This window comes from Falco naumanni, chromosome Z (assembly GCF_017639655.2).
Source record: "Falco naumanni isolate bFalNau1 chromosome Z, bFalNau1.pat, whole genome shotgun sequence".
NCBI classification, from domain to species: domain Eukaryota; kingdom Metazoa; phylum Chordata; class Aves; order Falconiformes; family Falconidae; genus Falco; species Falco naumanni.
Window position 1 is genome coordinate 32,481,501 of NC_054080.1, and position 19,751 is coordinate 32,501,251.

At 48.5% G+C, this 19,751-nt stretch overlaps 1 protein-coding gene and 1 long non-coding RNA gene across 3 annotated transcripts in view; one reads left to right on the top strand and one right to left on the bottom strand.

Moving 5' to 3' along the window:
- Window positions 1–1,622, bottom strand: part of LOC121080899 (E3 ubiquitin-protein ligase KCMF1) — a 55,052-nt gene extending 53,430 nt beyond the window's left edge. Inside the window, exon 1 of one of the 2 annotated variants that reach the window (XM_040579259.1) lies at window positions 853–1,622. In XM_040579259.1, the coding sequence (XP_040435193.1) occupies window positions 853–868 (16 nt within the window). In that variant the 5' untranslated portion in view covers window positions 869–1,622. The remainder of the gene's footprint in view (window positions 1–852) is intronic. The other variant, XM_040579260.1, reaches the window with a different exon arrangement.
- A 3,265-nt stretch (window positions 1,623–4,887) lies between these two features.
- Window positions 4,888–19,554, top strand: LOC121081397. The gene is made up of 3 exons (XR_005825667.1): window positions 4,888–4,898; window positions 9,037–9,045; window positions 18,518–19,554. It is a non-coding gene; the product is annotated as an uncharacterized LOC121081397 (long non-coding RNA).
- The last annotated feature ends 197 nt before the right edge of the window (window positions 19,555–19,751 follow it).

Consider the following 19,751-nt stretch of genomic DNA (forward strand, 5'->3'; position numbering starts at 1 on the left):
GCGGTAAACACAGCGGGACCAGGCCAAACACGCAAACCGCGTTTCTCAGATGACCTCTCCTAATGCCTCCGCACATGCCACTGTACCAGCACTGGTTCCTCTGCCACAAGACACAACAGACACGAACAGGCAGCTTCCGGGACCCCCCGCACACAAGCTGCCCCTCGGCAGGGCCACGCAGGCTGCCCGCACGCCTCTCCCCGGCCCCGGCGCCCGGGCCCGGCTCGCCTCCCCGCCCGCCCGGCGCGCCCCCCGGCCCCGAGCGGGCCCCGCTCCCCCGGGGTGCCAGGCCGAGCTCCCGGCGCGCCCCCCGGCCGCACCGCCCCCCCGGGGCGTCGTGCCCGGCCTGACCCGCCGCGGCGGCCGACACGTCGGCAGGCCGCCCCGCGCCCTCGCCCCCCCCCCCCCCCCCCGGCCGGGCCCGCTGGGGGCTGGTGGCGCCCAGCACGGCCGCCCGGCCCCACCTCCCTCCGCCCGTCCTTCAGGCGGAGGAGCGGGAGGAGAGGGGCGGAACGGCCGCCTGCCGCCTCCCTGCCCGCGCCCGCCGCCGGCAGGCCCCGGCCCCGCGCTCGGAGGGGCGGCGGGGGAGGCGGCCGGACCCGCCGCAGGCCGCGCGGGGAGACGGGACGGAACGGCCGCGGCCGCCTCCCCTCCCATGACACTGCAGAGCGGGGCCCGGCCGCCGCCCTCCGCCGCCGAGGCCTCCTTCCGCCGCCGGCTCCGCGGGCTCCCCTCTCGGCGGCGGCGGCGCCATGATGATCCGCCCGAGCGGGCGCAGCGCCAGGCCCTAACGCCGGCCCGGGCCCCGGGACGCGCCCTCACCGCCGCGGCCTGGCGCCCCGCGCCGCTCACCTTCATGTCGGGACATCCTAGTTCTGAGGCGGCTGCCCAGACCCGTCCGGGAGCTCCCGCGGGCTGCTCGGGCGCCGCTGCGGCCTGGCCCCCGCCGCGCGTACGGAGCCCCGGTGCCACAGCAGAGGCGCCTGGGGCAGGGCCGGGAAGAGGGTAAAAATGCAAGAGGCGGCGAGGAGCCGTCCTCCTCCCTGGCTCGCCCTGCGGGGGGGCGGATCCGGCGGCAGCGGCTTCCCGGGCGCCGTGACACGGTGACTCTGGGCCCCGCCGGCTGGTAGCGCCGCCTCCCGCTCCGCTCCGCCCGCTGCCGCAGCGGCGGCGGGGCCGCTCGCCGTGCTGGAGCGCTCCCAGCCCCTTCCCCTTCCACCTGCGGCCCCAGCCGCGCTTCGGGAGGAAGAGGAAACACCCGCCGAGGCGGCGGCCCTCCCGCGCGGGCTGGCGGCCGAGGGCAGCGGGCCCCGCCGCTGGGGCTCGCCGAGAGGGGCTGGCAGCGGCCCAACGTGGCGGGGCGGGCGCCGAGGGGGAGGAAGCGGCGAAGGTAACGGGGCCTGCCGGCGGCGGGGCTTCCGCTGGACCGGTCCGGCCTGCGGGACGCGCGGTAACCAGCTGCTAGTTTAAAAGGCGGGGGGAGAGCGGCGGAGGGCAGTGCGCGTGTCCCGAGCCGATTTTTCCATCCCGGGGAGCGCAGCTCGCCCCGCCGGCCCTGGGGAATGGCAGGCGGTGGGCTCCCGGGCGGGCACAGCGCTGACTTCCTTATTTTTGCCCTTTCCTCTTAGTCAGGCCTGCGGAGTACTCCTGCCAAAAGCGTCTTGCAGTCAAGCTCCGGCTCGGTGAGGAGGAGGAGGAGGGAGGTCCCACGTGTCGTGTGTCATCACAGTCCAGACAAAGTGTTTCCGTGTCGCCACAGCATGAGAACTTTTCGTCCCGTCATGGTTGCTTCCTGCCCTGTCTTGAAAGCAGGCTGGTCTTGAGATGAGTGACAAACCCCAGGCATGGCCGCGTGCCTTCCCTGGGACAGATGTACAGGGTGCATACACCAAGCACCTGGCTTCTGCGCTGCCTTTCTTACCAGGACTTCCCGGCCTTCCCCCAGTTTTCACCCTGAGTAGCACCACCCACTGCACCTCCTTTGTCCGTGCTACTCCCACCTGCCTTCATTTTGTTCTGAATTTTCATCTCCTCCTCTGCTCTTGGCATTCCTCCGTCTTTTATCTCTGCCAGTTCAACATGTCCCATCTTCTCTATCTTACACCACAGCTCCCATGAGTCTGCCCCAGCCCTGCAAATGGTAGGAGTGAACAGTAAGCGCTGAAAGGAGGAAGTGCCAGCCTCATTCCTTGACCACCCCCCTCCCATGCCAATTCTATTATACAGCCTCTGCTTCTCCCCTTTACATACATGTGCACACTTCCATCCACTGCACTGTGGCCACCTGCTTCACTTCCATCTTCCCCTTGGCCACATGCAGTTCATAAACAGAGTGCCTACTGAAAGGGTAACCCAGATACAGTTTGTCTAAAAGTCCAGCGGGCTGAGGACATTTTCACTAGAAGCAAGCAGTACCTGTGTGTTGAATAAGCTGTAGGAGAAATTCAAGGTTGTTTTGAGTGATGGAAGCCAATGGCTTCACTGCTTCTGGAACGTGCAAGGAGCCTGCAAGAGGCACACCACAGGTGACAAGAAACCAGAGAAATCTGCAACTGTCATAAAACTCACTAACAAACTAGTGGCATCTTCCAAGATAGTTCTAGAGGTGAAGCTGTGCCTGTCTTGTCAGCATTTCACAGCAACAGCGTGCACTGGGACAGTGGGTCATGTATGTCCTACTCTTACGTCCAAGCCCAAAGACTGGTGGTAAGTGGCTGTACATCCAGCTGGAAGCCAGTCACAAGTCATGTTCTCCAGGGCTCAGTATTGTGGCCAGTTCTGTTTAATATCTTTATCAATGATCTGGATGAGGGGATCGAGCGCACCCTGTGTAAGTTTGCAGAGAACACCAAGCTGGGCAGGCAGGCTCTGCAGGGAGATCTGGACAGGCTGGATCAATGAGCCAAGGCCAGTTGTATGAGGTGCAACAAGGAGAAGTGCCGGGTCCTGCACTTGGCTCACAACAGCCCCAAGGAAGGCTACAGGCCTGGGAAGAGTGGCTGGAAAGCTGCCTGGTGGGAAAGGACCTGGGAGTGTTGGTCAACAGCTGGTTGAACGTGAGCCAGCTGTGTGCCCAGGTGGCCAAGGCAGCCAACAGCATCCTGGCTTGTATCTGAAAGAGCGTGGCCAGCAGGGCAAGGGCAGCGATCATCCCCCTGTACTGGGCACTGGTGAGGCCACACCTGAAACACTGTGCTCAGTTTTGGGCCCCTCACTGCAGGAGGGACACTGAGGGGCTGGAGCGTGTCCAGAGAAGGGCAACGAAGCTGGTGAAGGGTCTGGAGTACGAGTGTTATGGGGAGCGGCTGAGGGAACCGGGGTTGTTTAGTCTGGAGAGGAGGCGACTCAGGGACTTTATTGCTCTCTGCAACTGCCTGAAAGGAGGCTGTGGGCAGGTGGGAGTAGGTCTCTTCTCCCAGATAACAAGCAACAGGACGAGAGGAAACAGCCTCAAGTTACACCAGGGGAGGTTTCTAGTGGATATTGGGAAAAATTTCTTCACTGAAAGGGTGATGAAGCATTGGAACAGGCTGCCCAGTGAGGTGGTGGAATCCCTGGAGGTATTTAAAAAACACATAGATGCTTAGGGACATGTTTTAGTGATGGACTTGGCAGTCCTGGGTTAACGGTTGGATTTGACCTCAAAGGTCTTTTCCAACCTAAATGATTCTATGATTACTTATTTTGGCAATGGCATTTTTAAATGCAAGTGGAAATTGTCTCACCCAGATGCAAAATACAGACCATCAGGTGCTCTTGGCTATTGCTACCACCTTTCATTCCCTAAAGAGCAAGCTACCTTGCAAGCTGGTAACTCAGCTTAGCAAGGTTTAGCAATACCTTGGCTCTGTGTGCAGCTGCGTTTCCCTGTGTACGTAACTCTGCCTCACTCTGAGCACTACGATGCTGTGTTGGCCTGTGCTCAGTTTTACCCTGTTTCTGGTGGAGGTGGCCTCCCACAGGAGCTTGGCCCCATGCATCTGGTAAAATACAGACTGCAACCCAGGCGTTTCACTGCGACCTGGAAGATTCAGTCTTTGGTCATGGAAGACCTTGGGCCAATCATTGTGTCCCTCCATGCTTCAGTTGCAAAATGGTTTAATAACCTTTCCTGCCTCTATTAAGGGACATCTCTGTGAATAACACTTGGTTGCCCGTGGTCCTGCACATGATGGTGAGCCCATCAAACTTTTGAGGGTTTTTTCAAACTTTTTTGAAACATCCCTGGTGCCCATGGCAGCCAAGCAGAATTCTGTGGCCTCTTCTCTGTCTTTGTAGGCTCGAATCCAAAATTACAACGGTAATCCTGTTATATATACTGTTTTCTTGCCTTAAGGCCAGTTCCTATACCCAATGAGGCAGCATAGATAAAAGCCTCAGTGCTTTTGGAATCCCATTAGAATATGCCTGCAAGTGCAATAATACGTAAAACACACCTGCATTATATCCTTCAGTGGGAATTTTGCTGATTATCTTCTCTGCAAATATAGCAAATACCGCAAATGTAAGATGCCCAGGTTCCCAGAGATGAGCATGTGGCAACTCCAGCTGAGTGTGGGAAGAGTTGCATAACATATTTTGAAGGCCCTTTACAAGGTCATGGCCACCAGCAGAAAGCATTATTACCTTCTTAGCATTAACCTGATAATTAATAACCTATACTGTCCTTGTGTTGCACAGTATTGTTTCTCAAACCCACATGCTATTATTCCACAGGCAGAATGAAAAAGATTTTAATGAGGTTTATAAAGTTCTAGTGTGGATGGATCCTTCTGTCCCTAAGGGAAGAGCCTACCATGACTGGGTTTCTCGTTCTTTTTCTCCTGTGCAACAGAATAATCCATAGGTGAGACTTTCTATGAGAAAAAAAAAATTCAACATCATTATTTTCCTGATGGGTAAACATGAGCTGAGAAATGAAAATTTGCCCACTCAAGGTCATTCAAGATCAGAACCAGGCAAATGATTAGAGACCCAGATCTCATAGCTAATTAGGCTATTATGTAAGCCACAGTAAGAAACAAAAATTCATGAATTTTCCCAACATGAAATCATAATATGATAAAGTTTGTGCCTTGAAGTAATAAAGTCCCCTGAAATAGGGAAGAGATGCTTGTGTGGCATCATGTGGTTCCTCTCCTTGCCACTGTAAAAGAATTCAGTGTCTGGAGCGGAGCAGGACAAGTTTGGATACTAAACTGAACAGCAATATCCTACAGCAGCACTCCTGAGCAATAGAACTGTTATGTTAGGAGCCACTTAGTCCATTAATCTCCTTGAAATCTTTCACCCTTTTGTGGGCTACTGAAGCCCCTGGAAACAGGCTTCTTACTTGTCCCAGTGCTACCCCTGCCGGGCTTCATCCATTTGAGGAAGTGATTTCTGCTGCACTTTGCTTGGTACCAAGGATGAGCACTACATGCCACACTAGCTCCTTGTTGGTTTTATGGTTCAGCTTCAAACATGGGAGATACGCTGTCACTGCAGTTGTGTAAAACTTACATAAATCAGTTGCTTGGATCAGTCTGGTCATCATATGATGAATAGGGAATTGTGATTGCATACATGCTCAAGTAATACGTTTGTACACTGGTACACATCAGGGCCTCTACACTTGTTTTCCTAATTGCTCCTTTTCTGGCTCTTCTTGCTCAGTAGTCATTCAACGTGATCCAGGGCTGCTTACTGGCTGTGTTCAACATGATCTGTAAAGAAAGCTTTTAAAATCAGAGAAACACAGTGTTCCTGCTTTCTAATTTATAAGGAAAGACCTGAAAGAACTGTATATATTTATCTTTTTTCTGTTTTATTTTGGTGTCTGTGCCAAGGACAAGTGTTCTGCCGTCATAATAGACCAGAAAACACAAAGGCTCTCAGACTCCTGTGCTAGACGGGAAATGGTATTTCCACATAAATACTTCTGGTGAACTGAATCCTTCCACATTACCAGGCCTACTGATGGTGTCTCACAATCCAGCTTAAAGTGTCCAAAGCACTGAGGTACAGCACAAGCAAACTTGAATCACCAGAAACATCAGATGGCTTTGCTTAGTGGATCTCATTTAGGGCTTTTACAATGGAGGACAAGCATCCCACTGAAGATGGTGAGGCTTGAATTTTTAGCAGAGACATCCCTCTTGTGGGAACTGTTTGGCCTTGGAGCTAAACTGAGCGAAGTACAACTAAATATGCTATAAAATACTCATCATCAGTTTAAACTTTTATTAGAATTCCTCCTTTTGAATGCTGGACACCACTAGGATGTGCAATGCAAATGCTACACTACTGTCCTCATACTTTACTCGCAACCAGCAGTTGCAGAAACTGTTCCATTTTTCAGATGTGCAGTCCAGTTTTAGACCTCATGTCTACCATCTTCCCTGAACAGTGGTATCCCCATATTCACTTGCACATACCTGAAACTATTACCTTCTCCCCAGGCCATCTGTAACGGATTTTGCACATTCCCAAAATCTTTTTGAAAGCCAGATAGGTACCAGGAAGAGGTTAAGCTGATCGGTACTTGTACACAGGCAGACATATGCATGCAGGCACTGCACAGAATTCTAATATATCGTTGCTCTGTTCCTTCTATCAGCAAATGTATCTGGACTTCAGCAAAACCAGGAACTGTCTTGTTAAGCTCTTCACCTTTCCAGACCACTCCACTTTGGAGACAGAGGGGAGTCAGAGCATTCAGACGTTATCTCAGATGTACCCTTTACTACTGAGAACTTTCAACCTTCTCAGCAGTCAGGTTTTAATGCTGGTTAAGATACCAGATGTTGATATAAAGCTAAAAGTTCCCCAGCTAACTCTTTCTCTCCTACTTTTCTGGCCAAACCTTTACGAAGAATTTGAGCTAAAGCAAACACTGAAAATCCATCAAATCATTCTGTCCTCTTACAAAAATATTCCAAACTGATCACATACCCTTGTAGTGGTGTGGTTCCATTAGGCACACTGTTCTTACAGGACCTAAAGTCAGAGTGTACTAGGAAATAGAGCTTTCAAAAATTCTCTGAATTCCAGCTCTGCTCTCTGTCAGAAGAGGACAAAGCAAAAAGAATTTATTCTTTCTTGAAATTATTATTACAGTTCCTTTGGAGGTTGCTGCTGAACTAACTGATACACTTCTGCTTAATAACCACAAGTGTTGCTGGTTTTACTCCATTCTGCGTGAATGCATCAGAAACAGTGTCCCAAGCACTGTTCCAGCAAGGAGGAGATATCAGGGATGTATGCAGTTTGCTTACAAAGCCCTGTTTCTGTGAACAGGAGAAAACACATAAACCCAGTATCTGCTCATCACTGTAAACACTCTTGCCTCTGCTGTGCAGCTATATCTTATGCTACAATACTCGTTCAGGCTGTGAGCTAGGGTTTTTTATTACCATTGGGTTTCTTCTGCCCTTTTCTTCTGTGCTATCCCCACCCTCTTTCAAAACAATATCCGCACTTAGGCAGGTTCCCTATGAATTCAAATCACTGGATGACCCTATCTGACCTTTTTGAGTGCTGCTTTGTGCTTATTCTTACAGTGGATGCTGCCATCTGATACAGGAGACAAGCTGCTCTTTACAAGGCATAGTGGTTAATCTTTGGATCTATACATCTCTATTTCAATAAAATCTAAGCAAAATGCTGCCTTATGCCTAGATCTCTCAACTCATCTGCTGGGAGGACGTGATGGGTGGGATGCTATGATGAGGTGTTACAATGGAGTCATATACCCCAGTCTCCATAACTGGCCCAAGAATTGGTGCGGGGCAGGGTGAAGAGTACAGGAAGAGTGTTGCAGGGGTCATTTTTCACAAGGACGCTTGTGAGCAAAGGGGCCCTCTAGAAGTCACTGCAAAATCTGAACGCCAGCATTACCCAGGCTAAGTGCAGCCTGGGAAAGCATGAGAAAGCACTGTGCTTGGACTGCACTGCTTGTATCTGCTATGTGGGTGTGGACCTCAGGAACAGAAAACTCCTATAGTGACAAAGAGACTGCTACCATTTGTTGGAGTCAGGGAGCATGTCTGTGTACACCAGGCATTTTCAAACATATGAGGACATGTGTTTTGTGCTGTAAAAAGCCTGTACTATGAAGTGACAGCTGAAAGCTGGCAGCATGGGATATAAAGCCTAGGGAATGAGGGTCATGTCCTGGCCATGGCAGCTGAGTAGCAGTCCTGCACTAAGATGGGTTATATCTCATCTTTTCCTTCCTCTTCTCTGCCTATAAGTTTTAGCCCACATAGCTCAGAGAAGCACAGAGCCACCAATGTATTAGCAATTAAAAAAAAGAGATGAGAAAGTCAGTACAGGGTAACCTTGAGGGAAAGCACTACCCTTACTGCAAATGCACAGAACTGCTGGGTGTGCTGGGTGGCTCTGTCTGGTTCAGCAGCAGGCACCCCTCCTGAAAGCATTTGTTGTAACATTTTTAGCTGTTGTTAGTAATGCATGAGTAGTGATTTTGGATGACCCCAGACCAGGCATCCCTCATCTTCCCCTTTCTTCTGCAATGACACATGAGAAAATTTCAGCTCTGAAAGGGACCTAGCAGCTACCCCGGGATGATCTGCTAAAGGTAAGCAGAACTCATTCAGCTTTGGGGGTTTTGTCTTCTAACAAAAAATTAGATCTCACCTAAACCAAATCTCTCTCATACATCTTCCTTCTGAATGTCAGAAGCCAATCAGTTTTCTGTTCTCAATTTGCAAGATTTTTATTTTTCAGTTAAAGAATGATCAACATCGACATTTGAAAATTTGTTTTTAAAAACAGATGTTTCTAGTTTTCATTTGCCCATTTAAAATACTGAACACTATCTCATTTTATTGTAGCCATGAGCTGAGCTCAGGGTCTTTGCAGGCTTAGACCTCTAAAACAATTTAGCAAGATGATTTGCACTACCACTCAACTGGTAGCCGAGTGCTGGCATGGTGCTGCAAAGGGTTATATGCTTGGGAGCTGCACACACCAGCTATGCACCCGGGCTGTGGGTACCTGCAAATGGTCATTGTGGCTCATTTTTCAGCAGAGGAACTGTCAGTGCAAGAAGCGTCCAGCAGAGCCATCAAGCACCTCATGCTATGATGTACAGGGAGAGTGTGTTCTCGCTCTCTCACTTCTGACTCTCTAGAGTCAGAAAGCTCTCACTTTCCTAGAAGATTAGGAAAACCAGGAACAAAACGCACATTCATGGTGTAGCTGAAAGCTAGAGCAAGAATGGATGTGCAAAAGCAACTTGGCTCTGAAAGGGGAAGGTCGTCTATCCGCCACCCTGTCCCCTGGTGACAAGTTTTGGCAGAAGGGTAAGGACAGGGGATGTATATCAACAATATAGACACAGCTCCCTGTTCCTTTTCCTCCTTCCAGAGCTGCTTGGTAGCAGCACCAGCATTTGTTTAGCTGTTCTTGGGTCTGTTGGAAAGATGATTTGGACAACAGACAGGACACATCAGGAAACCACTGAAGTAATTAACCAAATATACCTATACAAAGCAACCCAAACCCAAAAGAATGAGAAGCCCAAGCACAGCAAGACATCTTCTGCAGTGGCAAGATCACTGCTCATGAGCAGTGCTTATACAGCATCATTAGACCTGTCATCCAACCATTTCAGATAGGGGCAGAGGTGCCAGAGCTAGTGTTACACCCATAGGAGAGGATAATGGTATCACACCCTGGCAGCTCTGTGCATACACACATAGGAAGCAGCTGCACCTGAGTAGCCGTGGCTGCCCAAGCTGCCTTGCCTAAAGTCACACATGGCATCTCTTCACTTAAAATCCCCAGACTATGGTGACAACCTGCAAGACCCAGTTTCAACAAACCAGTGGATAAGGAAGAGGTCCATCTTTCTCCTTCTTCACTGAAGTCCTCAGTCCTGCTTCCTGATGAGCAATGCAACCTCTTTTGGACCTGCAACAGCACGCTGGATTTCCCCAGTTAGGCCTTAGTCCTCCCCTAACTTCCAAGAAGCAGGAGTCCTTCAACCCATCTTTACAGAAATAGTCTGCAATGGCTGGCACTTCATTACAGAGGGACCAGAGAAACTTACCGTAACACGCCTGGCTTTAGGGGACCGAAACTGCCCAACTTGTGAAGGTGCGTGATTGGAGACGTGTCTCCAAAGGGTGTAAACTGGCCTCAAAACCCATGCTTCCAAGGAGAGGGGTGTAGTCACACAGTTATTTTAGAACACCAGGACTCAACAGGGTCAGAGGAGACATCATTTTAGTTAGTGAACAATTGCTTTCCCGTTAACACCAACAGTTGTTAATGAATATGACAATTTAACCCCTCCCGGGATACTTGTGTTTGAACCCTCTGTGGTGCTATGTATTGACTTACCAAGCAGCTGCTCTTCCATGCTTAATTAGCAGGTGTGAAATTAGTGATGTTGCATGGAGAAAGAGTTGTCCTAATGACAACTCCGCTTGCCCAGGTAGCCAGTGTCAGGGAACTTGGGGTGAATTTTGCGTTGCCATCTAGTGATCCACATCCGCTTCCCCTGCTGCACAGCAGCAGGAAAATGACAGAGATTTTAATTCCCCAAGGCTGAAATTTTAGGTAGACTTACATCCCATGGCTTCTTGAGGAACAGCGATGGGTGACACATGTAATGGAGCACAGAGTCCTAGCCCCAAGGACATCTAGACATCCTGAGGTGGGTTTCCTAGCTGAATTTGGTGAGGCTTCTATTATTAGCTCTTCATGCAAAGTACTTACAGAAACCTAACTAAGTGCATACACCCTTGATTTTGGTAGCTTTGTCCTGACCCTTCACATGCCCACACTTGTGAGCCTCTTTACATACTACATTATTTTTTTTTTTAAATACATATTTGTTTTTCCTTTTAAGCAAATTCAGGGCCTGCCCTGGCTGCAGAGTTAAGGTATTGTTTTCAGAGTGGGCACAGGGAGGCCCGGAACTTGTACATGTCCTTCTCTCAGCAGTGTCAACAGCATCGCTTCTCATCCAGGAACAGGATCCTAATTTTCATTATCTTGTGTCCGAAGGGTGTATGTTCTTAAACCAAATGGTGCATTAAGATGAAAGGATGCTAAGAGCAGAGAAAGGAAGAACAGACAAAACAACTGGCAGTTTTATACTGTGAGTTGAGCACTTAAGCATTAGGTAACATATTGTGGAGAAAAACACATTATTGTCTACTTCAGAGATTTCTAGTCTCTGCATCAGACTTCATGCACTTTTCACCTGTGTTGAGTAGGCACGCATACCGAGTGTACTCATGTAAACATACACAGAGTACTTTAAAATGGCAGTGTTATTCATGTCCAGAATTATACAGAACAGTCAGACTGCCGAGGATTCTGGAAAGGACCTGTTATGGGACAAAAATAATGTAGTTTTTACATTCAAGTGTAATTTTTTTATCCTTTGCTGTTACAATATATTGTACCAAAAGCTTGACATTACAGCCTTAAAGGGAGAGAAAGTGTTTTCACTTGGAGATATTTAATAGAGATGGTTATTTAAAGGAAAAACTAAATACTGAAAGATATTTGACTTCTATGAACCAGAAGTAAAATGCTGTACTGCCAAATTAACAGGCTTGCCAGAACTCAGCCAAACATCATCTTACCCAAGTTTTCCAAATCAATCTGCCTTAAGCAGAAGATACACTAGGGAAACATGCTGCCAACCCAAAAGACACAGGGGTAATCACTGACTAAGGCCAGCCTTGGAATAGAAAGTGCAAAGCACACACCTTATCCCACAATGTCAGGAACGTGCATAAGGCACTGGTGTTCAGAAAAGGGCATGAGCTAGACTCAGGAGCTTTGTTCATATTATTGCATCCACCATGCCATATCTGGGGTAACATCTGAGACGTGTCTCAAGGTGTTCATAAAGAAATTCTCTCCCTATTCACGTGCACAGGGCAAGAAAACCACAGCTGCAGTGTCTCCCCTGCCTATTTTGAACTTGCATATAGGCAAGTCCACTAGCACTTGCAAAGCCTTTGTTTGACCCCACGAGGGACGACTCCACACCATCACTTAACGTTGTTCCCTTACCCCTTTGCTGGCTTTAAGGCATTTTGTGCTCTTGTAGGGGCCCGTATCTCCTTAAGCTCCTTGTCACCACTGGACTGCATGAATTGCCTGCTAGCACTTGAACAGAAGTGTTTTGTGTGGTGTGAGTGATTAAAAACCTTGCTGCTTCCCTGCTGGAGGATCCTGCTCCCACAGAAGGTCCAGCTAAGCAGCATGCTCCTAATCTGCCTCAGCACAGACAGACAGCAACAGACAGAAGCATTCTGTGCTCGCCGAGGTGGTTTTGTACTGCGTAGATTAGGAAGGACTCGCATGCTGTTTGTCAGCCGAGTTGCGGAGACAGTAAGATAGAAGTCAGTACCAGCTTAGGCAGACACAGCTATACCAAGGCAAGTACATCAGCCTCTGACGAAAGCAGTCATAGGAAATTATTTCCCATGCTCCGTACTCCACTGAATGTTTCAATTACACTGATTTACAAGGGACAGTTGTGCCAGCACATTTTCCCCTTTAGGCACAGCTCTTCAGTAATAAAATTGTACACGAGTCACATTGCTAACACACAATCAGTAACAACAGTAAGTTTCCTTGTAGAGATGAGCCCTTATGACAAATTGTCCGGTGTTTCCACTGATAATAGGTAGGTAGTGTTTGCAGCTTAAAGTCATCTAACACTTACTGTAAGATTCTTCTCTCTGTAGCTCATACATTTTGTCAGGCTCCCACCTCCATGAGAAAGATTCTGTCTCAGACACATTTTAAAATGAAAATCTTGGTAGCCGCAGTTGCAAACTAGCTGGGCAGCCTGTCTTCCCAGCTCTGACAGCACCGTATTGCTGAGTGTGGCTGACTATCGCAGAACTGAGGTGCCTTTTGAAAAGAACTGTAGAGCTTAGAGCTTCTTTGCAATCCAGATGACAGCAAGCATAAACATTTGAAAGAAACCCTGAAAATTTCTGTTAAAACATAATGACCTTTCCCCCCCCCTCCCCCCCGAACTCTAGTCTCCAGCATGTTTTCTTAGGATTTGCATGATTTGTTTGGTCAGACATCTGTTTTACAGAAGATATTTTTCTGCTAGAGTACATATCTGGTTATTACTTCACTGGTAAACTCAGAAGTGCCAACACCTTTGCAAGTATCACTGTGCTTGTATAACCAGTATAAAGCGCTATTAACCTTGTCAGTAGATGACTCTCTACATCTAGACATTTTCAAGAATGAGAAGGCTGTAGGTTGGCCACATCGTGAGAAAATAGTCTGAGTCTTGTCAGAAGATCCCACCGTTCTTGACACAGAACCACAACAGGGGTAAATCTTGGTATTTCCTCAGACCACAAGTGACCAGGATCACATCCCAAAATACACTGTCCCAGTGGACACTGTTCATCATCTCACCCTGGGATGAGTTATTTTCAGTGAAATTCATGCCAGTGTCTATAAAGAATACTCAGCCTTATTCCACGTACCGTCTCAATTTTGTTTACGAAAGATACAGGAACTTAATAACACTATATGCAGAGGCGCAACTCTCTTCCCTCTTCGTTGATGACATTTATTTTAAGGATTGCATTTGTCTGTTTTCTCTCTCTGAGCTTTCTTGACTGGCTGCGGCAAATATATTACTTTGTCCTGAAGACCTTGAACATCCTGTCTGCTCAGTACTCCGTATTTAGTGTAGTTTCAAACAGGAACAATTTGTGGGGGTAGAAATGTATACTTTTTGTTCTATGCTGGAGCGTCAAATGTGGTTTAAAAAAAAAGCAGGTAACAAATCTCCAAGAGTCTGAACTTCATGTCCATTTTAAATGGTTGTGGTCACGTGTTTTCTCTACTGCTGGGGAAGTGGCAAAAACATGAAAAAATTACGCAGCTTTCATTTATTAATTCCATTCCCCATGAGTTGTTTTAGATTTAAAGAATGCATTGCATTAATGTATTTCAAGTGTCTAAAACAATCTCCACTACAGTTTAATTACAGCAGCAGATTTTAATGTTTAGTATCAGACAGACTGTTCATATTATGACATAAATACTAGTATTTATTCCCTTTATGATTATCTCCAAGAAAATACTTCCTATCACAAAGCACTCTATGCTAAGAACACAGTTTACAATAGCCATCGACTGAAATCAGGGCAGATGCAGCAGTTTTCTTGTACAGGCACACGCACCCTTTGCAGTTCTGTACTGAAGATGTCTTCTCTCTTTCACAAAGGGGAGCAAAAATACTTTTTGGCTGAATATATGCATGGAAAAAGATACAAAAACCCTACAGGAGCCACAGGGTTAAGACATTTAATGCAAAAAGGTCCCCAATAAACCCATTCCTTCCCTTCCAGTTCAATGAAGATACGTAACATTACCAGTTAGTTATAATCTGTTCTGTCCTATGACTTCAGTTTGGTCTGGTTACAAAGGGTGAAAAAAAAAATATATTCAGATTTTCAGCTGTCTGAACAGAACTCCAAGAAAAAAATAAGCGGATCTTCTAGGGTCCTCAAAGCATTTTTCCTAACTGTGCAGATAGGAATTCAAGGCTCCTAAATTCATCAAGTGCATGGAAAGTTTCTGGGATGAGAATATTCCAGTGCAAGACACCTCAATACAAGAGAAACTATTGTCCCTAAAAAGGGGTATTTTATCTCAATTAGCATCTGAGAAGAACAGACTATGCACATTAAAGACCCAAAGAAACACACTAAAAAATTTCAAATGCTTTAAGTTGGTTTTATTACAAAATTACACTTGGTGATAGTTGCATACAATAGTATGTGCTGTCAGTGTTGTGTAGCTGCTCCCACATAAAGCAACAACTGCAGCACCTGCTTGCACTAACCAGAAGTAGGTTACTTTAGTAGCTAAGTTACCTGCAGTCATTACTGCTGCATCTGATGTGACCGTGTTAGGAACCACAAGTGGGTAAACCGAGGCATGAGAAATTGGTTTTGTGCCTTATAAACTGCAGGTATAGCTTTATGTATTTATTTCAGGAAATTAACCCTTTACTGGTGCATTTCTGTAATTAAGCCTTAATGCATGTCTTGACTGCAGCTGGCTACCACCAGCAGCAGCAGTGACCCGAGACTATTACCACTGCACTCTTTCATTGCAATACCGCTTTACTAGGGGAATACTACACCGGATTTTAAACTAGTTGATGGCCCTACTTAGTGCTGCTTTCATTTACGTGCAGTATGTGTTGTGCTGTTTGTCCTCCTTGAGACTTGGGCTAAAGCCATCCCAGTGTAGTACTGCGCAGCGTTGGTTTATATGCGATGGACTCGTGGGCCGTAACACCGTGCCCTGCGCACTCGGCGGTGGTGTCGCCCCTGTGGGTCGGGCGGCCCCTGGCGGCAAATGCCAGCAACTGCACCTCTGGCTTCCCTTTTCCTGGGAGCCGGCCTATGGGCGGGATCCCAGCCTCCTCCTTCCCCCCGGGGCCAATTACCGAAAAATTTAGGGGTTTTGGAAATTCTGAGTACCTTTGGTCCGTTGGATGCACCACAGCGCGGGTCGTGGCCCTGCTTGCTAGGAACACTGAATGGGGTTTGCACCTCCTGGACCTGGTGGAGATTTAAGCAACTAATTCTAACTACTAACCTCGTGGCTACTCCAGCTCCCACGTGGCTGCTCTAGCTCCCGCGGCAGTGTCAGTATCCGTGGCGCCTATACTGAAGGAGAAGTACAGATTCTATATATGAAGAAGAAATGGAAACGGAAAGCAGCTCATTTTGTAAAGGGGGAGGATGAAGCAGGGCCATGACAGGATCAGGATGAACGCAGCGAACAGAACAACAGTTAACCTCCCGATTTCTATTTCTGAATGAACAGCGGGATATGCAGAAAGATTAGGCCTGTCAATCAGGTGAACACCTTATCGCCTGGTTACTTCGATGCTAGAATAACAGGGCTAATACTATAGAATTGGAGGGTAGGGAAGCCAAGCAGCTGGGATCACTTTCTAAAGAAGGAGACGTTGACAGGGCATGCAAAAGGAATGCAAGCCCTCAGCCTCTGGAAGTGACTCCTGTCAAATGTTAAGGTACCCCTACAAGGAGGGTACCACACGTCACTCAGGCAAGTGGACTGCAACAGAGAACCGGACACTCAAGGGAACTACCTGTGAAAGACATGACTTCTTATAACCAGGATGATACATGGTCACCCATGGATCCTGGCAAAGTCCTTATGCACGCCGCCCATGTGACAGAAACTGGTACAGAGCAGACCATCATCATGTGCCAACTCACTGGCAACAAGGAGTTGAAAAGACGATGCACCAATGGTGGATGAAGTTATGAAGATAGCAGCTCTACCTCCATCACCTCAGCTGTGGAGAGACCGGTCCAGCAACTTGGTGAGGATATCCTGTTCCCCACCTGTATGGACCTGCATCTCAGCCATCAACCACAGATGCCCTTCTGTTTGGGAGGGAGAACACAGGAGATACCACAGGGTACCCTGTGGTTTTACCTGTGGGACCATGGAGAGAACATGAGGAGGTGGGATGGAAAAGCCACCTCAGTCCTGGAGGCACAGGTGCATTAATTACAAGAAAAAATAATCATAAATAAAGAGTCTTCCAAGAAGGTTGCTGCTCCAGTCTCCAGAGGGCAGTTTTCCAGACAGACTGAAAGAGCTGGCTTTACTCACAGTCCTGTGAAAAGGAATTCTAATCCATTCTGCCAAGACATAAGTGACCAGAACTACTCCACGCTACATCCGCTTTGCACCACTTGCCACCCTGGTGGAGAATCCTACAAGCAGGATTACAGCGACGCTGCCTCCAGCCAGGCGGAGGACACGGATAGCTGCCTTTACCAGACCACGTGGATCTGCCGGCCAGGCACATCAGACCCACAGGAACATAAAGCTTTAGCAGATACAGGTGCACAGTGTACTTTAACGCCATCAAGCTATGAAGGGGCAGAGCCAACCAGTATTTCTGGAGTGACAGGGGGATCTCAACAGCTAACTGTATTGGAGGCTGAACTGGGAAGGAGTGACAAAAACATCCCGTCGGGACTGGCCCAGAAGCTCCGTGTCTCCTTGGCATAGACTCTCTTAGGAGAGGGTATTTCAAGGATCCGAAAGGGTATCAGTGGGCTTGTGGTATAGCTGCTCTGGAAACAGAGGAAATCGAGCAGCTTTCTACCTTGCCTGGTCTTTCAGAAGAACCTTCTGTGGTGGGCATTACTGAAAGCTGAGGAACAGCAGGCGCTGATCGCCTCTACCACGGTGCACCGGGGGCAATACCGCACCAACCGAGACTCACCGATTCCCACCCAGGAGCTGGTCCGCCAACTAGAGAACTAAGGAGCGATCTCAGCAGAACCCATTCACCCTTTAATAGCCCCCCGTATGGCCACTGTGACAATCCAATGGAGAATGGAGACCAACAATGGACTACCGTGGCCTGAATGAAGTTCGTGCCGCCACCGAGTGCTGCCGTGCCAGACATGCTAGAACTTCAACATGAACTGGAATCAAAGGCAGCCAAGTTGTACGCCGCCACTGATACTGCAAATGCACTTTTCTCAATCCCTTTGGCTGCAGAGTGCAGGCCACAGTTTGCCTTCACTTGAAAGGTGTCCAATGCATCTGGAATCGACCGCCCCAGGGGTGGAAACTGGAAACACATCCCTACCATCTGCCATGGACTGATCCAGGCTGCACTGGAACAGGGTGAAGGTCCAAAACACCTGCAAGACATTGATGACATCATCGTATGGGGCAATACAGCAGAAGAACTTTTCGAGAAAGGGGAGAAAATCATCCAAATCCATCTGAAAGCCGGTTTTGCCGTAAACCAAAGTCAAGTCAAGGGACCTGCACAGGAGATCCAGTTTTTAGAGACGAAATGGCAAGATGTATGTTGTGAGATCCCAACAGATGTGATCAACAAAACAGCAGTGATGTCTCCACCAACTAGTAAGAAAGAAACTCACGCTTTCTTAGGCGTTTTGGGCTTGTGGAGAATGAACATACCAAGTTACAGTACGATTGTAAACCCTCTTTATCGTGTGATGTGAAAGGAAAATTATTTTAAATGGGGCCCTGAGCAACAAGCCTCTGAATAAATTAAACGAGAGATAGTTCAAGCAAGGCCTTGTGCCAGTTTGGACTGCGCAAGACGTAAAGAATGTGCTCTGCACCACAGCCGGGGAGAATGGCCCTGCCGGGAGCACCTAGCAGAAAGCACCAGGGGACACTCAAGGTCAGTCCTTGGGCTTTTGGCGTCGGTGATAGAGAGGATCTGATGCCTACCAGACTCCAACTGAAAAAGAGATACTGGCAGCTTATGACAGGGTTCAAGGTGCTTTGGAAATGATCAATAGCGAAGCACAGCTCCTTCTGGCGCCCCGGTTACCAGTGCTGGGATGGAGGTTTCAAGGGAGGGCCTCCCCTACACATCATGCAACTGATGCTAGGTGGAGTAAGTGGGTCACGCTGATTACACAACGAGCTCAGACAGGAAACCTCAGTCATCCAGGAATCTTGGAAATTCTTATGGACTGGCCAAAAGGCAAAGACTTCAGGATGTCACCAGAAGAAAAGGTGACACGTGCTGAAGAAGCCCCATCGTACCATGAACTGCCTGACCGTAAGAAGTATGCCTTATTTACCGATGGGTCCTGTGGTATTGGTAGGAAAGCAACAGAGGTGGAAGGCGGCTGTATGGAGACCCCTGTGACATGATGCAGAATCTGCTGAAGGGGAATCAAGTCAGTTTGCAGAGGTGAAAGCTACCCAGCTGGCTTTAGAGGTTGCCGAATGAGGAAGGTGGCTGATGCTTTAACTCTGTCCTGACTCATGGATGGTGGCAAATGCCCTGTGGGGGCGGCTGCAGCAATGGAAGCGAAGTAATTGGCAACACAGAGGTGAACCCATCTGGGCTGCCACACTGCAGCAAGATATTGCTGCTCGGGGAGGGGGGTAGAACCTGGTTGTAAAAGTACGTCACGTAAATGCTCACGTACCCAAGAGCTAGGCCACTGAAGAACACCGAAACAACCAGCAGGTAGATCAAGAAGCTGAGACTGAAGTGGCTCAGGTGGATATGGATTGGCAACATAAGGGTGAGTTATTTATAGCTCGGTGGACCCATGACACCTCAGGCCATCAAAGAAGAGGTGCAAAATATAGGTGGGCCCAGGATCGAGGGGTGGACTTAACCATGGACACTACTGCACAGGTAACCCACGAATGTGACACATGCGCTGCAATTAAGCAAGCCAAGCAGTTAAAAGCCTCTGTGGTACGGAGGATGATGGCTGAAATAATAGTACGGGGAGGCCTGGCAGACTGACTATATTGCACTCCCACAGACTCACCCAGACAAATGCCATGTGTTTACAATGGTGGAAGGAACCACCGGATGGCTGGAAACGTGCCCTGCGCCCCACGCCACAGGTTGAAAAGGCGCTATCCTGGGCCTTGAAAGGCAGGTCTCGTGATGACACGGCACCCCAGAAAGAGTTGAATCAGACAACAGAACTCAGTTCTGAAACAGTCTCGTAAACACCTGGGCCAAAGAGCATGGCATTGAGCGTGTGTATCATATTCCCTACCACGCACCAGCCTCTGGGAAAACTGAGTGATGTAATGGACTGTTAAAAGACTAGACTGAAAGCAAAGGGTGGTGGAACTTTCAAACATTGGCATACACACTCAGCAAAGGCCACCTGGTTAGTCAACACCACAGGATCTATCAGACAAGCTGGACC